The 21391-nt window shown below is 39.0% G+C and overlaps 1 protein-coding gene across 2 annotated transcripts in view; it reads right to left on the bottom strand.

Annotated features, from left to right (window-relative positions):
- Positions 1–21391, bottom strand: part of LOC127422981 (RNA binding protein fox-1 homolog 3-like) — a 624242-nt gene that overhangs the window by 30929 nt on the left and 571922 nt on the right. For both annotated transcript variants that reach the window (XM_051666939.1, XM_051666938.1), the window contains 5 exons: positions 19795–19941; positions 12504–12557; positions 9935–10027; positions 8489–8549; positions 6442–6495 (listed from right to left, as the gene is read on the bottom strand). In XM_051666939.1, coding sequence (XP_051522899.1) covers positions 6442–6495; positions 8489–8549; positions 9935–10027; positions 12504–12557; positions 19795–19941 — 409 coding nt within the window. The remainder of the gene's footprint in view (positions 1–6441; positions 6496–8488; positions 8550–9934; positions 10028–12503; positions 12558–19794; positions 19942–21391) is intronic.

Below are 21391 nucleotides of genomic sequence, written 5' to 3'. Positions count from 1 at the left end.
AATGTTTGAAATAGACAGAAGAAATTTTTCTGAAGAAAAACACTAAATAAGTAAATTACATAATGGGATTTAATGGGAAACCTACATGACTCACAAAAAAAAAAATAAAAAAAAATAAAAATAAAAATAAAAATAAAAAAATTAGTAGCAGGACAAGGATTAAAAGATGAAAAAAAGAAGAGTAAAAGAGGGCAACCTAGAAAAAAAAAACACACAAGGAGAAAATGCTACACCCTGAGTCTCTGTTTAACCTTTAGCTATCACTAAGTATAGCCTTGATGAGCCAGTGACAAAGCCATAATTACACATTGTACTGTGCAAGCAAAACACAGTCCAGCAGTGCGGCCCACAAAACTTTCTCTCTTTTATGCACCGATGTCTCCTCTGCGTCTCGGAGGACCAGTCCAGAACTCTTCGGTTATTTAATGTCCCAAAACAGAACCCTCCACCAACTCCTGATCATTATTATACAGACATCACCCAAGCAGCAGTCTGTTTATAGTCAATATGTGTCATCGACAGTGCTTTTAATAAGGTCAGCTGGGTTTATTTTGAGTAGATATACAGTATGTAGTAAGTGTATATTTAGTACATATTCAAGTGAAAAGGTCTGCCTTGGTGTGAAGACTTCTAGTGAGACATCCAGGCACATTCAGCAAACTTTTGGCTACGCTACCTGGCATACAAGTATATGTGAAAACTTAATGTTTGCTACTACTGGTATAATTTGCATTTAATTCATGTTTCGACTCTCAGACAAACAAAGAAATGAACAATAAAGCCCCTCTTTTATGTGAGGCACCAATCAGAGGTGTAGTGAGGCCCTTCATCAGAAGTAAAAGAAAGATGGATGGCTGAAGGTAAGGCGTTTGCTCTTTCGTGTTGATATAGAGTGGAGCTGTTGACATTTTAATTTGTCCCTTTTAAGCTATAGAGTCAGTGTTAATATGCCAAACAGTGGTCGTCTCTGATATATGCCAAACCATGGTCGATTTATCCTGAATTCCAGTCATAGGCAATGCTCTTATATTTCCTTTGATTTTGTGTGTGTGCCATGATGTACATAAATGTAATCTCATAATGAGCTATGGGTCTGCACGCAGTACATTCAATAATAACCCATAAATCATTCCAGCCAGTTATGACACCCCATAAAGCCTATGAAACACACAACAGCAAAACTATATGCTAGCATAAATCCTCGTAGCCCTCATATGCTGCTGTTATTTTAACACATGAGACAGGGTTATTGTAGTTTTGAATTTTGAATTTAGTTTTGATTTTGTTGGCTTTCACTGTAGGGCTTAGTTTGAGTTTTTTCAATGTTTTCTAGTTTCAGTTTAGTTTTAGTTTTTCCATATATTTATTTTTCATTTTTATTTACTGTTTTCACTATGTAGTGGCATTTTCATGTTTAATGAAGACAGGTTGCAAATGTTATAATATACTGTGCATCAAAAACATAACCTAAAATTAATTTTTAAACAGGACCAAGCACTGCTCACCCAAGAGACGGTCAGAAACCTTCACATCTTAACTTTAGATAGAGGTCTATGTACAAAAAGAAGGTTTCCAGAGAAAACTGATAAGGAGAACTGACCACTGTTGGCCACGCTGCTGCATCTATCTGTGTTTGCACTGGGGTATTACTAGCAGTAGAAAGTGTCCCATTGGGCTATTTGGATGTGTGTGTGTGTGTGTGTGTGTGTGTGTGTGTGTGTGTGTGGGTGTGTTTGGGGGGGGGGGTGGGTGCAATTAATCTCCAACCCCCCTTAGGACTCTTTCATTTACTGCAAGACTGGCTCTCTTAATATGGTGCGGCTGGAAATCGCTGGTTGAGGGCCTCTCTCTCAGACTGTGTTCTATTGTGAAAAGTCTTTAGATAATCAGACCACCGATAAACCCTTATCATGAGGAAAATTACACCACTGCTAGATTAAAGTTTTTTTTTCTTCTATCCAATACTTCTAATATTGTAATTAGGCTACTTAATTTCAATTTTGGATCTATTTCAATGGTTTTGTTATTGAAAAAAAATAAAATGCACACAATTCACTCAGGCTCTTTAAAATATATGCACACACACAGCAAAGTGTCAACACCATCAAGAGCTTCAATATAAGGGAAACATACTCTACACAAGTACGTAAACATAGATGCGAATGCATAGCCAATGCATTGTTAATGCGCAGTGCTGTTGAACATACTAATCGTGTGTTCTGGTGATTGCATGGCAGTGACAAACCTCTGCCCTCAAGGGGGCAATAGAGCTACCTTTAACTGTCTATGGCATTAAGATGTGTTATTATTCAGGTAACTAGCAATAAATATGTCCAAAACTAACTCTTCATTCTCTTTTAACTTTTGCTCCACCATGATAGTAGTTGACCTGAAAGAGAAATCTGACTCTAGGAGACAGTTTAAAGGGATAGTTCACCCAAAAATAAATTCTCTCATCATTTACTAACACTCATGCCATCCCAGATGTATATGACTTCCTTTCTTCAGCAGAACACATTTGAAGAAAAATCTAAAAATATCTCAGCTCAGAAGGTCCTTATAATGCAAGTGGATGGTAACACGATTTTTGAGACAATCAGCATTAACGACTCCAGTGGTTAAATGAATAAACGTCTTGTCTTATAAAACAATACGATCGCTCTGGGTGTGAAAAAGATCAATATTTAAGTACTTATTAACTATGAATCACTGTGTCCGGTAAGCAGCAGTATGCATGTTCACGAGAGGGCTGAGGTCACGCTGTCTTACCAGCGATGGCATGGCAATGTTCCATTCTTTGCAGCAGACACACTCTACCTCTGTTGGCATTGCCTGCATGTGCACCACCATGTCTCCTGAGCTCTCTGTCTCTGAGGCTTGTTGTTGTGCTGCTGTTGGTCCAGCCTCCTCCATCTCCCTATGCTCCTGGTCAGAGTACTCATGTTCAAATAAATACGGCTGTGCAAAAACTTGTATCTCCTTCTCCTTTTAAATCAAAATCCTCTGACATCTTTGTTTAAATTTGCTTCAGTTTGTTTATGGCTTTCGGTCTGTACAGCGTTACTCCTACTCAGTTGTAAACAGTGCTGCTCTGCTTCTCTTCTCGCATGAACACGTCAACGGCAATACGTCACACGAGAGACCACGTGGCCTCAACCCTCTTATGAACGCGCATACCGCTGCTTACCGGAAATGATTATTTAGTTCAAAAGTGCTTAAATATTGATATTCTTCGCACCAAAACTGATCATATCACTTCATAAGACATTATTTTAACCACTGGAGTCGTATGGATGACATTAATGCTGATTTCCTGTGCTTTTTGGAGCATCAAAAATCGTGTTACCATCCACTTCCATTATAAGGACTTACTGAGCTGAGATATTTTTCTATTTTTATTCAAATGTGCTCTGCTGAAGAAAGGAAGTCATATACATATGGTATGGCACGAGGGTAAATGATAAGATAATTTTCATTTTTGGGTGAACTATCCCTTTAAGCTAATGTCTGCTATAATGCTCCTTGTGGCAATGCTGTGAATGCAATGCGAAGTTGCATTTGAATTGCAGCCTGACAAATTTTGAAACACAGAAATCAAGTTTGCGTAGTTGCATTCTCTTATTTGCATAGAGTAGGTTTCAGGCCTTATGCTGTGTTCAAGTCCTTCTGGAAAGTTCCTACCTTCGAGTTTGGAAATTGTAATTATGACCTGATTTTAGTCGGAATACAATGAACTTTTAGGGCAATTTCACATTTCTTTCTCTCTTTTTCATGCTAATACAACAAAATAAAGAGCAAAAGATGCAGGGTACTGTAGGTGTGTAATTAATGCTTTATCTGTGTGTTATATTATTCTTGTGCTGCCTTATACAATGATAGGAAATATAGTTTGATCGCAGTTGCAGAAACATATGGCCTGGAGTCAAACATGTCACCCTTTCCCACCTGAAAATATTTGATCAACTTTCTATAAATAAATGGCACAATTAAAATTGCTTATGTGCTACTTTGCATTTTAATCGTGTTTGCTGTGTTCGTCTCAACATGCTGCCAAGAAACAAATATATTGGCCGAGAGCGCTGTCAATCAATCAATATTATGTTTCTCTCTTCCTTCATGCACACGCTCCTAGTACAGATTGAGTGAGTCGGAAAAAAACGACCCCCAGATTACACAATTAAGTTTACCACGCACGGTTAGAGCCTCGGCCCGCATCTGCATCTCTAATTTGGGGTTTGGCTTTGGCTACCATGTGCTAGTTAGAGCCTGAGGGAGAGAGAGACTAAGTGAAGATGAAAGATGGAAGATATTGAGATTTAAAGATGGAGAGAGTGAGAAAGAGAAAAGGGCAAATGGAAAACACCCCAGGCTTAGATGAAGAGAGAAATAGAATTAGCGATATATGTCGGGAGAATATATCTAGACAGTGAGGAGAAGGCAAGCACTGGTTCAGGCTGTAAAAAGGTAAGAGAGGAGGGTGGTTTAGGCGTTCTGCGAGAGAGAAGCCCAACTTCCCTGGAAGAGGTTAAAAGCAGGCAGTCGGCGGCCCTCATCAGTCATTCTCCTGAATGGGATTTGAGGACAATAAACCTGTAGCACCCGGACGAATGGAGACAGAGTGCGCTGTCAGCAGCGTACGATTTATGGTGCCCAATTCCGCTGATCTCCCGCACAGAAACTCGGACTGATAAACAGTGATTAATCACCTTTACATCCGATTTCAGCGCAGCCTCCTCCCCCAACAAAGTACATTAAATGCAGTCATAATTACTTCACGTGAAAGCTTCCCCATTTTTTGAATGGTGGGAGGGAAAGAAAGGGGCAAAATGTGACATTCAGGGGTCCATTTTGGGCGCCAACGTGGGCCATTCTGGAACCTTCCATATTTAGTAATAGAAACCTATATCTTATTTCCATTTCGTAGCCTCTCCACTGGCTGTCCCCTGGGGAACACAAGAGGCATATGGTGTCGTTTAGGCTTGGCAAACTTTAGAGGCATGTTAAGACGACTTGAAAAATTAGCATCCAATAAATCAGGCATGCTGGCTCCCCGAGCCAAGCCGCTGAAGTGCTGGACCACAGTAAATCTGATTTGATGGGATGTTTTGGGAAGCTATATGTTCACATGGGAGGCATGGTGATCCATGTGTGTTTGTTGAGAAACGAGAAGTGATTAGTGAAAGAATTGCATGCAATTGTGATCTTACATCAGAGTGAATGCATTTACATGTTTCTCAGCGTACTTGTGTAAAAGCATGCATAAACATTTTACATGCTCTGGATCTGTGGCATATTTGCATTTTTACACGCAGTACATATGCATATTCTTGAGTACGTGTGTGCACTGATTGTGAGGATTTGTATAATGTGTGTATTTGATTGTTGCATTTATGCATGCCAGAACTGGGGGAGGGAGGAGATAGAGGGAGGGTGGGCAGGGAAAAGAGTCAGATAAAAATGATAAATGACTGCTTTCTTTCACTGCTGGTTATTTAGAGTTTTGCTGTAAAGCTGTCGTGAAATGAACAGATTTTAGTCTAATGAGCAAAAAGGCTGGCCGTTAAGGAGCTGCTATGTGCTCAGCACTTCTTCCAAATGAAATACTGTAATACCATTTCCCCCTCATTAGGATGCATAGGGCTCAAAGAACCCATGGCGATAAAGATTTCAAAGGCTGGGGGAGTTGGCGGGGAAACAACAACAACAACAAAAAAAAGACAACAAGTTGGTTCTCTTCTCTTCAAACCAAGTAGTTTCCTAATCTACAGTTTAGTTGTTGTAAGAAAACTATATCAGCTTAGTCTCATGATTATCAGTGGGAATGATGGCCTGCTTGATTATATCTTTGTAAAATGCACTATCCAGTGTATTATGCAAGAATTCAGTCAGATAAACACAGCCATATTGCAGCAGAATCAGCTGGGCTGCGTGAGCTTTTAGATTTAATAATAGTAATAGTCTCCCCATGAAATGGCTTGATGAGTGCAGTTTACTTTCCTCTATTGACATTTTTTCTATTTGGGTGGGACATATTGAAAGGATTGTCACCTTCTTTTTTTAAATAGCCAATAGGCTTTAGCTAAGTCACTTGCTACTGTATCTTATGATTTGTTGTTAGTCAGAGGCAGGTGGTATCAATGGGAGGGACATTCTCATTCTAGAGAGAATTTGATTGGACAATTGATTCTCTTTTGGTCCCAAAAAGAGGAAGACTGTATATATCTGATTAATTTGGTCAACTTTTAGGATTACACTAGCATATAGATGGCTTCAAAGCTAACAGACACAGACTAAATGCCATTTCAATTGATCTTTAAGTGTTTCTCTGAAGCTCTCCAGATCTGATCTTGAAATCAAAGCACATCTGAAGCACAGTGAATCAAAGTATCTGAGCGTGTTGTATAAAGGGCCCTGTGACCACAACACTCAAATGCAGTTTACCTGCATAAAATTCAGGACCATAGACAGCTCCCACCACTGGATTCAGCTTCCAGCCTGCAGAAGAATACACAGGGGAAGAGAGAATTAGCTCCTATTGCTTATTGCCATGACCTGTGGAGGTTTTGTTCTCGATAGAGGGTTTCCTTTGCCGATTAACTTGGAGTAGGATCAAGGGATCAGCACAAAGGTAAAAGAAAGGGATAAAGGGGATGATTCAGAAGGAAGTGAGAAGAACAAAAGGAAGGAACCATTGAGGAGAACGAGGAGGAGATGTGATATGACAGGGAAATATTTAATGTGGCATTAAGGTAGAGGAGGAGGAGCAGTTAGTAGATGGCAATATTTGAGTATTGAGAAGAAAGTGAGAGAAACAGAATGCAAAAGGGAGTGAGAGAGAATGAGAGACAGAGAGCAAGAGAGAGTAGAGAGTGTTGTCCCACATACTGTCAGTGATAGATGGGGGCTATAAGATAGCCTCTTCTCACTCCCCATTGGCTGTGACTGAAGCAGAGCTGGGGGGTCTCCAATGTTGAAATATTCAATTCTTTCATTCCCCCCTCCCTTTCTTTCTGTTCCACTCAGAGGGAATGAGCATCAGTGGAAATGCTCTGGACCCCATGAAGACCCCTGTGTGGAATGAGCCTGAACACCCCCGCCCCCCAAACCCCCACCAACTCTCTACCCTGATCCCCATCAGCTAAGCTCTCCCCTGGAGCTTTCTTAGAAGATAGGGAGAGTCGTAAGGGATGAGAATGATCGCTGATATGTGTTCTAACCCCTTTTAGTGGAAAAATGCATGTATTGCAAGCATCCACACGATAGTAGCCTAATACAGTGGCTCAAAAAATGTTTGGACACTTAAAGGTGCTGTAAGCGATTTTTTCATGGAAAGATATGCTAAACATTTTTACTCTCCCTGAAAGATATGAATGAAATAAGTGTTCTGAGATATCTCACCTGTCTCTGTGACAACTCTAGACTCTGTAAACAGCTAACGAAAATGTGTCCACAGTCCACGGACAATTACGCTTTCTGCCTGTCAATCATTTTGCATGTTCTCATAGTACTGTAGTTGCAGCGAATTATTGAGACTTAATGCCATTTTTATGCCATTGCGCTCATAACAGTTGTCAGTTGAGGGCACAGTTTTGCTGCTGTTGTTTTTGACAACCGTTTCTGCTCATGTCCAGCTCATTTGGTATTTTTGGAGTGTGGGGTTTTGGTAAAAGAGGGCATGGCTAATCCAGCGGCTCAGTTTATAGAAATCTAGAATGGCTAAAATCGCTTACAGCACCTTTAATGGAATATTCCAGCTTCAATAAACGTTACGTTCAGTCGACAGCATTTAATAGTTTTAGGGTATTAAGGTTTACAGCGTTACGTCGTCATGGCAATAAAGTTGTAAAATTGTATATAACTTTACATAGAAAAGGTTAGTAAGCGATTTTATTACACTAAAATCATGTTAACATGCAGTGCTTTTGAAACTGTGAGTTTTTTAACGTTTATGGATTTGCCCTACTTTTATCATAAGTTCCTCACTGTAACCCATATTTTTTCTTTTGTTTTCCTTTAAAAAAAAATAAAATAAATAAAAATAAAAAATAGGGACAAGTTAAAATAAATTTTGTGGTAATGGGGTTAGGGTTATTATTGCTCAGCAATATTCTTGTCAAACTGCTGCTCCGCCATGACAGTTGTTGACCTGAAAGAGAGTTTCACTGAAGAAGTGGACAGTTCACTCTTATGCCCGCTATAGCACAACCTTGTGGAAACCTTGAGAATGCAATGTGTCATTGTGTTGTGTTATGACACATTTCAGAATGCAACAGCGCATAAAATCGAACTTGCGAATACTTGAGTTCACATACTTGCATAGAATATGTTTTGGCCTTTAGTTTCAATAAAAGTTTTTTTGCAGATGTCACTTGTTTTATATATACTGCAACAAAATGCATACGCTGGTGAGGCTTATGTGTCCAAATACATTTTGGGGCCACTGTATGTGTTTTCATGTAGATTACAGTGGAAAAATAGAAGCTCTTACCGTTTGTATACGGGTTGGCCACTTTTTTGTTTGTCATTACTCGTGCTGTTGCGTTATTTACCTGCGAAAAAAATCTGAATCAGATCAAGATGCGTAACATAAATCAGCACACAAAAAGGAGCATGTGTCACAGGCATGAGTAAGACAAAAATCTGGTTCATGCACAAAAACCACATTCTCTTTTTATCATCGAGATGCTAAAAATGAAAGTGATCCATCAAGCTCTGATCTTCTGTTTTCTTGCTGGATGTAAGATCTAATCCAGGCTGTTTGTAGAAGTACTGGATGATGACATCTGGTTCAGCATGTAATGAAACAAAGCAACTCTGGAATACGGTTTAATGAAACCCAGAGAATACTGGAATTCCCCACTAGCCAAGCTGAGGGAGCTTCCTTGAGGCTTTCACTGCAATTCAATCTGCCACATTGTCTAGACAGTTCTACATATTCCCAGACACTACAACCCTGAGGCTGTGACTTCATAAGCACAAAATGTAACCTCAGGAAGGAGAAGCCATTTTGTACAAGACCTTCTCATTGTGTGCAAACACACGGAGAGGCCGAGCAGCTTGTTGATAGTTGTGAGGTGCCAAAGGAATTTAAACATGGCTCCCGGCAACAGAAGCCATGTTAGTATTTCACCCTCATGTTAATTAGCGTTAATAGCTTTCCATTCCACAGGGCCCATGGAGGTCATTTAGCTTGAGGAAACAACTGGCCTCGACTCTCCCTTGATATATAGGTCTAGGTATTGTTTGTGCATTACATGAATTATCTTAATTGTCCTGTAGAAAATCTTAATAGCCCTGTGGAGAGGAAAAAACTGAGCAAAAGAGGAAGACAGAGCGTGTCTATGTCCTCAAGTAAGATGTATAAAAGGAGAAATAAACCTCGGCTGTTTGGAATAAACCAATGGGATTTTAAGTTACGTTGGAAGGTCTTTGATATGTCGAGACTGAAATATATTTAAAGAGATGATGCATCATACTAATGGGTGCACATACTGTGTGTTTTCACAAGCAATAACAAAAGATCAAAAAGCTGCTAAAAATAAACTTGCACATATGCATCAAAGAACTAAGGATTAAGCTCGATGGCATGCACTTCTATACTGTATATCAAACAAAGCACAACTCAGATCACATAATGCATTTATGACAAAACGTGCTATTTCCTGTGCTTACTTATCAAGTAACTAGGATTTGTCTACAAAAAATGCATGCAACATACGCAACATGCAGTATAAACACAACAAGCATGTATTAGGAGAGCAATGCAGTGGTGAAAGCTGTGATAGGATGGCTGGGAAAATGACAGGCTGGTTCCATCATGTTCTCATGGGAGGGGATGAAGATTTGGGGCAGGAAAGGTAGGTGGGGTGTGGGGTGGGGTGTGGGGGGGTGGGGGTTGGTGGATGGGGCATCGATAGTTAGATTAGGAAAGCACCTCGATTTTGCGTCCCTCTACGATTGTACCGTTTAGTTTCTCCCTTGCATGATCTGCATCTGCGCTCGTTTCGAAAGTAACAAAACCAAAACCCTGAGATGGTGATAATAAAGGATTCCCAACCAATGATAAAGGGGGTGGTTGAGGATATTTGAATGGACAAACAAATAAAGTGATGAAAGAAGAAAGAAAAGGAAAGAAAGAGAGAAAGAGTCAGCAGGGTTGCAAAAATATTCTATCCATTAGTAAGATGTTAAATTAGGAATTTTTAGGGTAAAGTGACAAGGTCTACTGGAAAAGAGAGATTGAGAGACAGAAAACACAATTAGTTTGTGGATTATATCATAACAGTGACAAATCCTCTTTAAACGGCACCTCTTATAGGGACAGTTCACCCAAAAATAAAAATTATTTCATCATGTACTCAGCATCATTTCCTTCAGAACTTGTAAGACTTTTTCTTCCATGCAAAAGGAGATGTTAGGTAGTATGTTATACTCAGTCACTATTCACTTTCATTGCATGGTTTTTCCATACGATGAAAGTGAATGGTGACTGAGACAATAACATATTGCCTTACATCTCCTTTTGCATTCCGTGGAAGAAAGGGTGTGTAAATGATTACAGAACTTTCATTTTTGGGTGAACTATCCCCTTAATACTGAAACATGTTCCATGCATGGATGTGTACATTAGTACATCTCACATCTGTCTTGCCAAGCATGTATGAGCAAGTATAAAACTGTCCCTCTTCATAACTAAATAAATAAATTATCTTTTGCCTGTAATTGATATAAACTAATGTAAGAAATGTTCCCAAGGCCATATAACAACTCAGAGGACCGCAGTTCATTCTGCACTCTAGCTGTTAAGAACCCTCTCTGTCCCCGCACCCCCACCCACCCCTCGACTGTCAGCAGTGAGTTATGGCCAACTGCAACCCAAACACCATATCCGGACACAGCTATTAGGTATGCACGGCAAACAAGAGCATGGAACAAGCCCTGGTCTTTTAGTTCATTCACAATTTGCAAGTGCGGCCTGGTAATTGCTTTGGGAGGCATGTGAGATCTGATATGCATACACAGGATCTTTATTCCCAGTGTCTAGCATAAATAAAGACCAGCCCATGCATCCTTGGGCCGCAAAAAAAGATTAAAACTGAAAAATCAAAACGAATCTGAGTGCAAAATTAATCCTTTTGACATTTTGTGCTACCGTGTTCAACATAACAGTTGGAATTTGTCCTTGTCCTTTTATCATATTGATTTCATTAGCTTACACTGTGAGTGAGCTATCTTTTAAATAGCACAAACAAATTTGCTCTGTTCCAAAACCTAGTGAACTGCTTAGATGCTCTAGACGCCAACGCTGTTCCAAAAGGTGGGTGACTTAATTATGCTGCCTCCTAAGATACCTCGCTTTGGCCAAATCCCGAAAGCAAAACCTGGAAATGACAATTATATGGAAAATAAACTTACATCCCACTGAATACTGAAAAGTATCAATAAAAATAGTTCAGTGTGATGTAAAATTGATTATTTTACCCAATATGTGTGTGTGCCATATATTTTTATGCTATTACCATTTCATGCCTTTAGCTTAGCAGCAACTCTGAATCAATCAGGAGTCAAATCTCTTGCACGCTTCATGATGCACAGAGTTGCTGCCTGATGTAGTGTGTTCCAAATCAGGCCACGTCCACACTAATATGTTTATTGTTTGAAAACACATTGATTTGCGCCTCTCATTGGTGAACAGTGTTTTCCTCCTCTGAAAATGAAGTGTTTTGAAAACACTCTCCATAACTGCATACTTTGGAACACAATGATGTTAGGAAACTGAAACTGGAGTTTTCAAATCAAAATGGATTGGTGTGTAAATGGCCTGAGTCATTAATGAAGCTCTATTTCAGTTAGAATGCTGCCTTAAAAGGCAGCTCCTTATCTAGGCAGCAGACAGCTCACTACATTTTGAAACAGAGCTATTGAGTACAAATTCAATTGGCCTAGTAGAAAACACGCTGTTTGTGAATGATTAGCTGAGCTTATCACGTGTATTGTTAAGGCAGTGTTTAGTGCGGTACACCGTGACAGTTTGTTCAAGTAGAGCTGCTAGATTTACCACTATGCTCGTCATCTACAAGCAGGTGATAGCAGCTCTCCTCAGCAAAATGTCACTCCAATGAGACCAGCAGTAGCAGCACTATTGGATAGAATGGCTATATTTAACCTCTTTTTTAAGCACAAGACTGGAGACTTAAACAGCCAAATCTTATTACAGTAGGATAACTCTAATAGGAGAATCACTACTGGTCAGACATTCACTTCATTTAATTATAACTGGGCGAGTTGACTCGTACTCAGCTGAAAGCGCTCAGTTGTCTCCCTGCGCAGCTACCTTTTCAAAACATGTCTTGACTCAGTGTGAACGCGCAAGAGTGTGTGACGTTCAAGTCACTTTACAGCTCTTGTGTAAGAGCTGTAATTATTCAGCTCATGAAGGGAAGAGAAGAACCTGTAGGGAAGAAGTATGAAGTGACAAAGAGCTGCTCTTCCAGCTGACTTACCTTGGAGCCCCGCTCGTTAAAAATAATTTCCACGTCCAAAATTTTCCCAAATTGCTGTGAAGAGAAAAAGGAGACGAGCAGAAAAAAGAAAAGAGGAGAGACAGGGAAGAAAGAAAGAGAGACAGAGAGGGAGAGAGAAGGAGTAATTAGAACTCATCTCTTTTGCACTTTGTCAGGAAACTTGAGCACTTGATTGTAGAGGGAACTAAAATAGAAAACCTGGCGCTTTCACTGATGCTAGATAAGATAAATCTTCACTTCTTGCCATGACAACAAAATGATACTGACGAGTACAATTGATTAAAGCAATACACCATGAGAGGGCATGCATTACAGTGATTTTACCACATGTAATGGCTGTTCTTAGGCACAATACACAGCGGACAAGTACCAGGGTAATATCTTGCTTTTTGGAAATGTCCCATAAACAGGTCCAGACTGAATCTCCAGACTTTTTTTTTGAATTTTCAGAGCTGATTTTTTTTTTTTTTGTGTGTGGAAAATCTGCATAATTCTGTGGAATGTAGTTAAACATGATAAAATGTCTTAAACTATGTTAACAGTTCTACAGTCTAATGGCTGTTGAAAGCATTATCTAATTAGCTAAAAAATTTAATAAACAAACACGCAAGGGACAGGGGATGTGTGGAAGTTTTTGAATGATGGGTGTCCCAAATCTGCGGAAATCTGTGAAGTGTTTTTGCTGAGTTTTCTGTGTAATTCTATGCACAGATTCCTTATATGCCTGCTCATAAATAACAATATCAGAGGTAATAACATATTTTTTAAGTACCTTGTAGTACCCTGTAAATACCATGGTGTATGAATGTGGTAATCATGCAGTACCATGGTGTACTTTACAATAAGAAATTTGAACACCTTTTCTTATTCTTTACCATTACTATTTTTCCCCATTTTAGAATAATAGGCCTAGTAAAGTCATAAAAAATATATAGCAATTCTGTAATGACCGAAAAATACTAAACAAATCAAAACAATTTTATATCTTTGCTTCTACAAAGTGTTAAAATCACTGTTACATGTGATCTCAGGTGGCTTAATAAAACAGCAGTTACAGCAATATGATAAGAAACAAAAATGTACACCTAGAAATGTAGAGTTTGTCAAGACAAACTTTAATGTTGGCTTCAATAAAGCCTTGTTAAAAATAAAATAAAAGTTGGAAGGTTAAACATTATACAGGCCTTACTTGGTTGGTTGCTAGGGCATTCTGGCTGGTTGCTGGGCATTGCTATGGTTTCAACTAGCTAGATGTTTTGTCAGTAGGAGTTTGAAATTGCAAACATTTCATGAGTCTTGGCCCAACTGAACATTTCGTAAATGGAAGGCAATGGGATTTGGGGAATTTTTGGTTATCCGTTACTGGAAAACCATGTCCTATCAGCTAGAAAAGACATAGCAACCCGAGTCAGAACAGTCTGAAGGTCTGTGCAAAGACTGGTGGCTGTAGCTTGAAAGCTCTAAGATGAGTTACCATTGATAATTTTGGTCATGGTTAAGGGATTTTGGAAAAACCCTAAACCAAGTCTGTAGAATACCAGTATGGTGGATTTGTCAAGCAAACACAATAAAGAACTACATTTATAATTAGTAATTATTGAAAAAAAAATATTATTGAAAAAAAAAATATTATTGGTGGCTACATGAAGCTCTCGGCAGGGTTGGGGCTTTGGAACGTGAGCTCTCTGGGAATGAGTAGGTCATACTTCTGATAGGAGCAAACTTCACAACAGCACCCTGTTGTGTATGCACTAGTGCTCTTAATGACATGATAAGGGTTGTTATTTTCTGTGGTGTTTTTGACTGATAAAAGCAGGCCAAAGCCACTAGAGAGGATATTTCTGGCTTGACTTAACACCAAACAGCTCCACTCAATTAAAAAGGATAATTGGATATAGAGCAGCCATCATCGCTGATGATAAACCATATATTTGCTTATTATCTCACTGACGAATACCATTCTCGTAATTACCTGTCACTTTGGTTATTATTTTCCCGCTATTTGCGCTCCATTCTGTGGTTTTATCTGATCGTCATTCTTACGGCCCTGAAATGCCCAATCTCTCATTTTTATTCTCTAATTAGCATTAGCCATGAGGCATTGACCACTCCCTCTAAGATATGGCTTTGTCTGGAAGCTTCTTTTTAGAGACTGAATGCAGCGTATGGATTTGCAGCCTGGCCTGTCGCCAAGACGAGAAGCCCAGACTTTCTGCCAGAGTTGGCCTTTGACTAAATACTGCCACATGCTCTGCATAGTGAATTATACCTGTGGCCAAAAGGTGAACCCTGCGAGAGCAGGAGAGACTGCGGGCTGATTACGGGTGATAAACACCGATCTTGCTGCATATAATGCAGTGCTCTCCAACGTTAACCCTTCTTGCCTTATGCAAATCAGCATCCTTGGTTAGGGATCTCCACAATAAGACCTTGAATCAAGCTGCTTTATTTCAATGAATAAATACATTTATTATTTATTTACAAATTAATAAATACAATAAAAACATGCCAGAGCAAACCAAGGCAAGGTCACCATTCCCTTACAGGTTCTTCAAGGAGTAGTTTAGAACATTCAGTTCTGGCTTTAATAATTGGTTGGATTAAAGAGCGAGACAGAAGCTTCAGGGTACTCCGCTATAAAAAAGTGCCAGGAAGCATGACTGTCTATATGGAATTATATGACAGGAATTAGAGGAACTGCACAAAAGTGACACATGTGATAAAGGTTTTGTTTGCATTTCAACCTCTCTACTACCTTGGCAGTCGGCCGACGTTCCCTGGAGGGTTAACGGGGCTTAAGCATTCCATTTAATGCGGCTTGCAATGGTGATCATTACGGAGCACAGCGGAATGAAAGCAAAACCTTAAGTTCCCCTAACGGGCAGAAAGAAAACAGGTTTTAATTTCTGTCTAAAATGGCTGTATTATTTCATTAAAACTAATTACCCTGTCAAGCAGGCCGCATCGGCTTCATTTCAGCACAACAGGGGAGAAATGGGCCTTCCAGGCACCTATGGCTCAATGGGATTGATCGAGGGCCAGGGTCACTAATAAGGTTAAGAAGAGCTGCCTTTCATCTGCCCAGCCATGGGGAAAACCAGAGGCAGCCCGTATGTGTGCAAGTTTGTGGAGAAGAGAAGGCTCAGTTGATTTGGGGGAAAAAAACAACAACAACGCTACTGTTCATTTTGGCCAACTGCAATTCCCAGTCTTTTGCTTGATCTTCCGCACTTGTTTTTCCAGCTCAATTCAAGTTCCACAGCCAAACACAAACAGCTGCTGCTTGACATGATTCCCTCCATTTGTTCAAATTAAGACACTTTTTTCCACCAGAGCCGACATCAAACGAAGGCATTTGCATCTCAGTGTGAACTCACTCACAACCGCAGACAATTCACTCTAAACAAAGTCTGTGGATGCTAATGGTTTTAACCTACCCTAATGGGCTTATGATACTGCTGAAATATTTCCCAGGGTAGTCATCTTTACTGGCTCCTACACTGACGGAACTGGAAACCACTCCCACTGCAAACTAATTACAGCTAGACTCCACAGACCCTATCATCTCCATCGCCTTGCTGCAGAGACCTTTAATAAGAGTTCATGTGAAATTAGGCTCAATGGAAGATGGGTGTCAGTGGTTCACATATTTGAGCTGTTGGGAGAGTAATAATAATAATAAAAAAGAGTCAGTAGTGTCACATTAAGACAGTCCTGTTTGGAGATAAGCAGGCATCATATAAAGCCATCACCGAGCATAATGGAAAAACTACTGTATATTGGGTTCTTATTTGAGATTCTAGGTATATCTAGGTGTTCAACTGCATGAAAAATATTTTAAAAGATTCAAAGTAAGGCTAAGGCATCAAGGGGAATAACAGTCTATGAATCCAGAATAACAAGCTACCAGTTACTAATCTAACACTATTACAACTTTAATATGAGCTGTGCCAGAGCTAGGGACCATTTTTATTGCAAATATATATAGTGATATTTGCTTTTGCTGCATGTATGGAATTGTAGAAACAACTCAAATTAATGCAAAGGAGTACTATGGGAGAAATTGGACATTTTAGGCACAATTTTGTAGTCTCAGTGTAGAATCGTCAAGGTGGTGCTTTAAAACACATTTCATACACTAGAATTAAATCCACATAATCATCTGTAAAATTGCTTTGGATGTCTTTTTCTAATTATAAAATGAGGCTCAAATAAGGTTGGGTAATGAAGCTTTTTAATCGCCACTCTTTGTTTGACTATGGCCCACGCCAGAGTACTCGAATGAGGGAAAAGACACATAAAATTGCAGTTCTCATAATCAGCAATTCTAAATTGAATTTTCATCTCGAACAATTGAGAAATGGAATCCCTTTTTACAGAAACGTTTGGAGAGCTGTCAAGATGTCTTGAGTTCCAAGTGAGGGTGGCTCCTGAATTTAAACCGGTTGTTCTCAAGTTTGTCTATGACATACTGTGATATCAGGGGCTCAGAACTTACTCTCAAAATTGTCATAAAGATAGCTTGGCCTCATTAAAAATATATCTGGACATAGCACAGGATTTGTCTGGTTTTCTGTAGAAAATCACACTCAATGTGTACATGGTGTTCATAGTGTTGAGAGCTATGCAACAAGAAAATGTGGGGAGGGGTAGTTCAACTAAAAATTATATCATTATTTACTCACCATTATATCTCTACAAACCCATACTGCATGACTTTCTTCTGTAGAACATAAAAGAAGATATTTAAAGAATGGCACAATCTCTGATTTCCACACAATAGGTTCTTCTACTAACTACTTGATCAGTGATTTGACAATGAATAACAACTTACATTTTGGTCTGTTCATCATACTAAGTGATCGTACATCGTCTTAAGACTTGGAAAATGATGTACAAGTAGCATGGACTACTTTTATGACACCTTTGGGGGCTTTTTAAGCTGAAAAGTGAGGGACTATCCACTGCTATCCACTGTTTAGTTTTTCGTGACATACTTTATATATTTTTTTTGTTCTGCAAAACAAAGAAAGTCATATGAGTTTGTAACGTCATGAAGGTGAGTAAATAATGGCATAATTTAAATTTTTGGGTGATCCATTCCTTTAAAGACCTCATGAAATTGCTTAAAAAGTACAGTTTTCTGTCCTGTGTTGACAATTTTTTCTATTGAAACTGGAAGTTTGGGTGGAAAATATAAAATCTTTCTCAGACTGCCATTTTTTGAAAGTTTCTTGAGATTTCAGAGGGGCACAGTGCTTGTCCATCCCATCCTCTCCCCCAAGTCTATCTATGGCACAGGATAATTGCACCCCTGGGCCCCTAAGAGACTTCATAGCAAGAGTTGCGATAGTCTTTTTAGACAAACATACACACACTTGGTCATACAACCTGGCCTCATATTAAAAATTTTACTTGCAGTGGAGCTGTCAGCCAACACAAACCTAATGAGGATAAAGTCCCAGTTTTTAACCACAGTCAAGAATGCTATTAATTACGTCTCCACTGGTGGGACCACTCTATGGCTCCCTGTTCATTACATCAGAGCTGGGTGGAATGGGAGAGGAGCAAAGAGATGGGAGAGGACAGGCTCTCTTACAGAACAAAGAGTAGAAGGAACAGATGTTCTGAAGACTCAGCAGTCAGACTGCTCCCAGAGTCCTCTTTAAGTCTTACTGTCTGCAATACTGTGCCCTTAGTAAACACAGACATCCATTTTTAACAAACTAGGACCAACAATGCTGTTTTCTCCCCCCTTCATACAATTCGTTGCCTGTAGCCTCCAGTAACAAGCTTCCAATGTTTAACGCTGCTCCCTTGCTTGGTGCTGTTAATTCAAAGGTATTCTGGAGTTTAACCATACGACTCCTTGAGTCTTAGAGAGACGGGCACAGCTGTTTGCATGGGAGAGTTTAACGAAAGCTCTGAATCGTTCATTAGTCTTGTTTGTATTCTAGTGGAGAGCACTTCTAAAGGCAGATTGAGGAGCAGTAGATGTGGATAAAACAGTAGATAATAGCCTGTCACTGCACTCAATATAAAAATACTTTTTTGATTGAATGTCCTTGAATTGAACAACAAGTTTTTTTGATCCCTTGTCACATATTAAACATACAAACTAAACTAGTAGAATGTGCAGTTAAACCATTTTGCACTTTTTAAATGTCTTTCATTTTTTTTCAGGCCTGGAGATATAAACCGAAACTAGTAAAAATGAAAATACTTAAGTTACAGTAGGTTAAGATACTTGGGCACATATTGACTATAGAAGCAGTTTAATTACAATATATGTAGGGCTGTGCGGTATGAACGTATACACTGTATGACCATAGAAGTGTGTCAGCTAGTAGTGATTTTGCTATACCATTGATACTATGATAAATATATTTTATAACGGCTTCAAATGTGGCTCATTTAATCAGAATTTACAAGTCAAAGCTGTCAATTTTATAATATTAGTTTAATTGTTTTGAGTGTTTTGTTTTTGTTTTTAAGTCATACATAATGTGAAGCTGTCTTTGCACTGATGCCGTACTCATTCATTTGTTATGAATAATCATATCTTTTGGTTTGCGTCCATCAAGGTAAAAAGAGAAAATATTCAAGTTAGATGAAATACCTTTTGTTTGTAACTATTTAATAAGGTTCTCACACCTTTAGGCAAATTAATTTCCATATTTACAGGATTTTTCTAGTCATTGGGATTACTGAATAAGATTTTTTTTTTTTTTTTTTTAAATAACTTTTATAGATATTGCATTCAAGAAGAGCTATTTGTAGTCAATTAAATATTTAAGAGCAGAGCATAACTTGAAACATTTATATTCACTATTCAAATTTCCATTAGTTTTCCATGAATTCTTAAGATTAAACTTATTTCCGTGACTTTTCCAGGCCTGGAAATCCCTATTTTAAAGTTCCTTGATATTTCCACATTTTCCATTAATAGGGGAACCTTGATTATCTGGATTATCTAAGATTTTACTTCCATCATACATAACTATATTGTGATGTATATATACCGTTACCATGCTATAAAATAACTCATACTGTGAAATAAGATTTTGGTTATACTGCTCACCTCGATTTACAGCAATGCACAACTGTACTGTAATAAAAAAAAAAAAACAGGCCAAACTATAACATCTACACCAGTTTAACAATGATACATATGATATCAATGTCCTTGTCAGTGATGAAATGGGATTTGATGATATACCATTCTTCTGGGATACAACCTGCTGCCACCTGGCTGAGGAGCAAGACTCACCCCGAACATTTGCCGGAGGTCTGGGTCACGGAAGCGGAAGGGAATGTTGGAGACGTGTAACCGTTTGGGCTGCTGCTTCTCGGAAGAATCTGAAGGCTGGAGCTGAAGCTGGTGAGATCCATCTGTCTGCGCCACATCGTCTGCTTGCTGGAAAGAAACATAACCACAGCTCTGTTAGTTCCTACCCGAAATACTGTCACGGCCTGGAATAAGTGCAGTGGGCAATGGTTAAGGGTGAGGCAGGTGGGAGGTTAGGCAATAGAGGGGAGGGGATGGCATGCTGGTGGCATATTACAAATTCCCTTCACTCGGCCAACATATGAATGTGACAGCAAAGATTAAGGAAGCTGTCAGGAAGTGTGGATACAGATTTAAAGGGAAAAAACTCTGATAAGGCGAGACCAGATAATGCGTTTACCGAGCAGTCGCCTATAAAGACCTGAGGGAAAACGAGAAAGAGAGAAGCAGAGAGAGAATGTGTAAGGATGGTGTGCTCATCTGTCCATCATTTGGAGGAAATGGTAGTGACACTGTAGTGCTCCAGGATGGACTGCTGTCCGTGACACATACATTCATCTTTCACCTCACTAGCCCTGATATTACAGCTATCCCCCCATTCTCACCATTTCTATGCCTGTCTTCTGAGCACAACACACACGCAAGATCTTATGTTACCAACCACTGGCCGAATATCCGGGCAAGCATGCTTGTCTTAAAAAAAATAAAAAACACTCTGATCACACTTTATTTACTGGTGTTATTACAAACCTATAAGAGTTATATAATTAAAATCTGGAAGTTGAATCAGACCAAACCATTATTTTTAAAGGGAAAGTTCTCAAAAAAGTAAATTCTGTCATAATTTACTCAACTTCACGTGGTTCTGTACCCGTTTGCCTTTCTTCCATGGAACCCAAAAGGAGATATTAAATGTATTAAATGTTGGTATTAGTCACCATTAATTTGCACCTTTTGTGTTCCATAGAAAAAAGTCATTCGTGTTTGGAACAACATGAGGGTGAGTAAATGATGGTAAAATGTTTTTTTTTTTGGGTGAACTATCCGTTTGAAGTTTCCTAAACATTTTGATGTTACCTAAAAAGGTGTCGATCACATTCTGTAAAGGTGTGGTGCATTTGGCCATGTTTAAAAATGTCAGACAGAAAATCAGTTTAAAATGATTAAATCATCATAAAATGACTAATGAGAAGTTAGATAACAGAAGTAAATTGTTATGCCAGGTAAATCATTTGAAAATATTTATTTCTTCCCTTTTTTGAATTCGGAAAAAAACAGAAGTGTGTAATTTCTGTGCCATTAGCGTCAAAATGGAATTGTAAAAATAACCACTGTTTTCAAACAGATTCCAGAAAACTCCCCCGTCTTCTGTTGGTGGTACAAACAGATAGTCTCGCCCCAAACTCACACCATTGTTTGAGCCAATGGTGCTGTGTCGGGCTGGTTGGGACTCTCAAATAAACAAAGGAATGTTTTGACAGCGCCATAGAGCTGCAGTGCTACACTTGTAGCTGAAATCAACCTACAAATGGCTTACTTATAGTTATTGATATAATTATAGTACAAGAAACAATGTTAC

The sequence above is a fragment of the Myxocyprinus asiaticus genome, chromosome 32 (assembly GCF_019703515.2).
Source record: "Myxocyprinus asiaticus isolate MX2 ecotype Aquarium Trade chromosome 32, UBuf_Myxa_2, whole genome shotgun sequence".
Classification (NCBI taxonomy): domain Eukaryota; kingdom Metazoa; phylum Chordata; class Actinopteri; order Cypriniformes; family Catostomidae; genus Myxocyprinus; species Myxocyprinus asiaticus.
The sequence above is the reverse complement of the archived record's forward strand: the minus strand, read 5'-3'. Positions and strand labels throughout refer to the sequence as shown.